The following is a 5,760-nucleotide window of genomic DNA, read 5'->3' as shown; positions in this document are numbered from 1 at the left end:
TTACAGGCATTTATGGTATCTCCACTTCTGAGTGGCCAAAGTCAGCTGGGAGTCTCTCCTCTGCCAGCGATAAACCTTGTTAACTAAAACGATGCCCTCTTCAATATTCCCCACTAGGAGATACACCATGGAACGATGGGTCGGAGTCATCCTCTGAGTACAGTTTTCATTGATAAGCAGCCACTGTTGTATCATGCTCTGAGTTTCATAGGGCAAGAGCGAGCCCTGGGTAATGAATTCCACTTGGCATTCAATGTTATACTCTTGGGCACCAACTTCTGTTCTCTTCTTGGAGAGCTTTACTTTCACTGCTAAGGATTAAAAATAAAGGAAATGTAAGTAACTCCATTGACACAAATGTGGAAAGAAATTAAAACAGGATGATTTCTTAAAAATGCTGTCATATTTTTGGCTGATAGAGTATGGAAAGGCCTTCTCCAGCAGCAGTATACCTTTTTAATGTTTTTAACAAATAAAGGTTTTGTAGTAAAGATTTTCTTTTTCATGGAATTAGGCAACAAGGAAAGAATATTTTCATAGATATAAAGTAATGGATGTAAAGTAATGTATTTTTGCCATCATCATGCATGTCAGACTTTTTGGATAATTAGATATTGTAGGCTGTTGGTGTTGATCTTTTATCATAGAATCATAGAACGGTCTGGGTTAGAAGGGACCCCAAGGATCATAGAGTTCCAACCCCCCTGCCACAGGCAGGGACAGCAGTCTCCAGGCCTGGATCTACACAAGGTTACTCAGGACCCCATCCAATCTAACCTTGAACATTTCCAGGGATGGGGCATCCGCCACCTCTCTGAGCAGCCTGTTCCAGCACCTCACCACTCTCTCTGTAAAAAAACTTCCCCCTAATATCTAATCTAAACCTTCCTTCCTTTAGCTTCCCTCATGAGTCCGCCCAGCTTGCTCAAGCAGTTCTCCTGAAACTCACTTTGTCCATATTAGGATCCCTACATTACAAGTAGCTAGTAGTGCTGCTGCCACCACACTTCTAGATACTCCCTTTTCATTATCCCCACTTGACTCCACGAACCCTTTTTAGCATGAAGTTTCTCTGTATTGCCTGATCTAAAGCCAGCCAAAGGTGCTGAGTCTGCACTGACATTAAAATGGCTTTGCAGGAGGTTTCTAGGGCAAGCTGAAGAGTATTGCCTGTCACTCCAATAAGACAACAAGAGGTAAGGATTTCTTTTATGTTATATGATTTTCTGAGGCTCCTTTTCAGTAAGGAGCATCTCCAAAACCTCAAGCACACAAGTAACAAGGGCACGCTGCTCACTGGTAAAACACCCAAACTTTACTTTCAGTTTAACCACTTATAAGCAGGCAAACCTGCTTATTAGGGTGCTTTTGTCAGAAAAATTTTCCATAAAGCATATTGTAATACAATGTAGCCAAGAACAGGAAAGGTACTTGGTTGTAAACTAGGTCATTAATAAATCTTTCATGCAAAAAAGAATCCTCCCTGTATTTTGATTTGAAAGAACATATTCTGAAAAACAACCTAAAATTGTCATCAGCCAACCTCTTAATCCTTTGAAAGCCCAGCAGAAAACTGTCACTTATTGTAATCTTAATTTTAAAGCATTTTAGGAGGAGAGCTGTTGGACTCTCTAATAGCAGCCTTATTAGCAAGGACTTACCAAAGTTATTGTCACAGAAAACTTCGAGAACTCTTTTGTGTGTGAAGAATTCCTCCACTGCTGGGCAGGTCTGGCACACAGGCGTTGGTAGGACTGGTAAGAAATTAAGAAGGGCTCATTATTACCTTATAGAATCTAATTGTTTTAATTTTCCAGTCTCAAAGGTGACCGCCTGCTGTTTAGCCACAGAAATTAGAGAGAAATTTGTCACAGTTGGGCAGTGAGAATGTGAAAGTCTACACACTTCTCTGAAAACACGGCTAGGGATGAAGGAGTTTCGTGTTCCATCAGCATTCAGTCCTTGCTCGGGCTGACAAGCTCAATTATCAGCATCAAACACAGCAACAGAGGCAGTATGGTTTTCAATACGGTGATGGGGGTTTAGGTGGCTGATTCTGTCAGTGACTGGGTGCAGTGGAGCTGGGAGCGTGAATGTATGAGTCAGCAGCAGCCAGGTCCTGCTGTTTTCTGCGGAAGCCAGTGAGCCTGAGGGCGTTCCAAGATTTGAAAAGGAATGTCACAATAACTAAGGAGAATCAGGTAATAAATCTTCCCAACTTTTCTAAGCTGATCTGAGAGGCAATTCATTGTATACATAAATTTATCTGTGATGAGTGCCATGGATAAGTGCATGGAGAGACCTCAAAATAAATCACAGGGTGCTGGTGTGGCTGGGTGCTGCCTGTAACTGCGCAGGGTGATAGTCTCCTTCCTCCACTATCCAACCTTAGACTATCTACACTTTCTTTTCTTGAAGCAGTGCTGAGTTTACACCATCTGAGGTCTGCAACAGCTTACACTGCGGGTGCTAGTGCTTTCCCCTGTCATATGCAGGAAGAGGGTGAAGCTGTACCGATAGATACAACCCTGTTTACAAAATCACCATCTGGGAATGGTGTCGCTTGTACCCCCTTGATTCCCAGAAACAGCGAGTACAGCTGCCCTCCCCTCTGCCATCCTCCAACTACCTTTGTGTGAGTATTTGTATTCCTTTGTAAGAGATGCCAGGCACATGTCCTCATCCGCAGGGAATCGATCACAGTCCAGACTGTCAGGCCAGGGGTGTCCGTGGCAGGCGAGTACAGGGGCACAGCTGTCACGGACAGCAATGCACATACTCCTACAAGGATGGATAAACCTGTTGCCAGAGGAAATACCAGACTGAATCAGTTAAACTCAATCAGTGATAACAGAAACTAGGGCAACTGATTTCTGTGCAAAGTATGTTATGCTGTCTTTGGTGGCATTTAGCATCCTTCAACAAGAATATAGTGCTAGAAGCAGCAGCTGTGGCAAACTACCCAAGTGGCCTGCATATGGATTGGACTATGCTTACAGGATTTTAGTCACAGTTTTAAAAACACTTTTATTACAACCTGAAAAAAGCTTCATCAAGAGCCTGATTCTATTTGTAATAGGTGCTTCAACCCTAAATTAAAATTAGTTACATTTCACCTGTAACAAAATAAAACATTATATTCTTTGACAACAGCATTCATGTCCCCAAAGCAAACTGATGTTGCACGCGCTCTCAGTATTTTTCTTTCCAATAAGTACAAAAGAGATTAACAGCATTAGTTCAGAAAAAAAGTGGAAATCACCTTTAGGTCATGATAAACACAAGTTTTGATTCCTGTTCTAGAGTTTTGTACTGTGTCGTGGTACTTACGTATCTAAACAGATGGGCGCAAACAGGGAGCACAGGAATGTCCTCACGTGAGGGTGACAGTCCGTGTGTGCAAGGTGCTGCCAGGTGATGGATTTCAGGATAACCTCTGCCATGTTTGTGTGTCCCATCAAGTTGGGAAGTCTCATTTCGGAGTACCCAATCTTGTGGCACATGTTCATCTCCTTGGGTATCACTACACATTTCGTGGATAATCCAATGTCAAAGCCTGTCGCCTCTCTTAGGAAACCAATCAGAGCAACGCCAAGTATTTTTGCAGTCAAGAGCATCTTCCAGTGACTCCTCAGCTGCTGAGCAGGGAGCTGTCAAACCCCAAAAGCACAGGAGCACGCTGAAAACCTTGTGGCTTATATACCCCAAGAGCTTAACGAACCGTTGGTTATCAACTGCTTATCAAATCACTCAAAACAAGACCGGGCCTTATTGCCTAATCAAGGGATTGTTGTGATAACCAGGGAGGTGGAGACAAAGTGTAGAAGTATGTTCCCTAAGGACACCAATTTGGTATAGACTTTCAGGTGTCTCACGGTGTCAGTTGCGGCAGCAGCGTGCTATGTGGCATATTAAATTTTGACACCTAGAAGGTTTGCTATGTGCTTTCTAAAACAAATTAGGAGAGTTCTCCCATCCCCCCCCCCCAAAAAAAAAACCCAAAACAGTTGGGCAGACAAGCTGTCTCCTGGGGCTGCTGTGTCTCCTTTGTTTTCAGACACTGCTGACAGGGCAGAAAGAACAGCCCAGATTGACTTATCAAGTGAAAATGTTTTGCCTGTGCTAATTGCCCATGTCTCTTCCACTGTTTTTACAATGTAGAAGAGGTACTTTCTTTGGTCAAGCGCTGTAAAAGAGACAGCCTCCTGTTATTAACCAAGTATTTTGTCTGGAAGTTTGGATCCCTATCCTGTGACAGTGCTAAATGTCCCAACTTGTTTTAATTTTAATAGACACTGGAAAATGCAGAATTGCTTGACCAATTGGAGTAAGTGTCTATCAGATGGTGACAGAATTCACATCCTTCATTTATTCATGTTCAGTGGTGGATTTAATATTGTAGTATTTATTCAGAGTGAAAAGGCAGTTATACAAATGGAGGAACATTTTTTGAATTTCAAGTGAACCTGGCTACACTTAAAATTGCTCAAATAATGCAGCATTTCACCTATTTGTTAATAAATAACAATTACAAGAAGCTGGGTAAAAACAAATAATACCAGGTGTGTGCACTTTTTCTGTTTGGAGCACAAAAAATAGTATTAAGTTTCTTAAGTTAAAAGTTAACAATTAATGACTGAATACTTCATTACTGTTCTCAATATAGTACTGATAAACAGCTCTTTGCTATAGAGAGGTTGGGGAAATAGTTAAGGTGGCAGAGGGTCTGAGTAATGTGTAGCTTGCCTGTGATGCATAGGAAAATCAGATTATTAGTTAAAAGTTGAAGATCTAAACAAAACGTTTTGTGAAAATTTTTGATTTGATGAAAACAATTTTCCCATTAGTTATGGGCCCTATTTTTTTATTTTTATTTCTTATTACACAGTTTATTAGCAGAAATGTTTAGACGTTAATAATATGTAAGTGGATCTACTGCAAAATATCTGGCTTGACTATTAGGCTAAAATGAATCTGTTCATAATAGTGTGTCATCTAGTAGTACTGACGATGATTGAAATAAGTTTTTCAGAAACACCCTCTTTTTGTGCCTATACCTAGATGTAGCACATTTAGACAGTGTGCTACATGTCATTTACAAGTTTATACCTAAATGTGAAATTATTAATCTTAGCATCTTTGAAACCAATGGCAACCCTCCACTGATTCCTCCTTAGCTGTCTTCTTTACTCTAAGATACTGGGGAAATTACAGTATCTATTTAAATAAGTCAGAAAAAATGACAGCATGCAAAGTTCCAGGAACTAAAGGCATATTTAAAAGATTTGTCAGTTTTTCTTTTCATGTTCTGTTGCCAGCTCTGTGGTTTTTTTCCAATAAATGTGGTTTCTCTGTGTCTGGTACCTCACTTCAAAGCAGAGGAACTGAATACCTCCTAACCTGGCTTGCTTATGGTGCCTCTTTGCCAGGTGCTCCATGTATTCCACAAGAAGTTGAAGACCCTCATCAGTATTTACAGAATCACAGAATCACAGAATCAGAGGGGTTGGAAGGGACCTCAAGAGATCATCGAGTCCAACCCCCCTGCCAAAGCAGCTCCCTAGGACAGGTCACACAGGGAGGCGTCTAGATGGGTGTCCAGAGAAGGAGACTCCACAACCCCCCTGGGCAGCCTGTTCCAGGGCTCTGTCACCCTCACTGTGAAGAAGTTATTCCACATATTGGTGTAGAACTTCCTGTGCTCCAATTGGAGGCCATTGCCCCTTGTCCTGTCCCCACAGACTACTGAAAAAGTGGCTG

At 41.6% G+C, this 5,760-nt stretch overlaps 1 protein-coding gene across 1 annotated transcript; it reads right to left on the bottom strand.

Annotated features, from left to right (window-relative positions):
* Positions 1-3,617, bottom strand: LOC311189165 (secreted frizzled-related protein 2-like; the record flags this gene model as incomplete). Its single annotated transcript, XM_084260745.1, has 4 exons — positions 1-311; positions 1,662-1,754; positions 2,630-2,799; positions 3,331-3,617. 4 exons carry the CDS (start codon positions 3,615-3,617, stop codon positions 1-3), a joined length of 861 nt encoding a protein of 286 aa, XP_084116871.1.
* Positions 3,618-5,760: the final 2,143 nt, after the last annotated feature.

Source organism: Gallinula chloropus, assembly GCF_964237585.1.
Source record: "Gallinula chloropus genome assembly, chromosome: 1".
Classification (NCBI taxonomy): domain Eukaryota; kingdom Metazoa; phylum Chordata; class Aves; order Gruiformes; family Rallidae; genus Gallinula; species Gallinula chloropus.
This window is presented reverse-complemented; position numbering and strand designations above follow the sequence as displayed.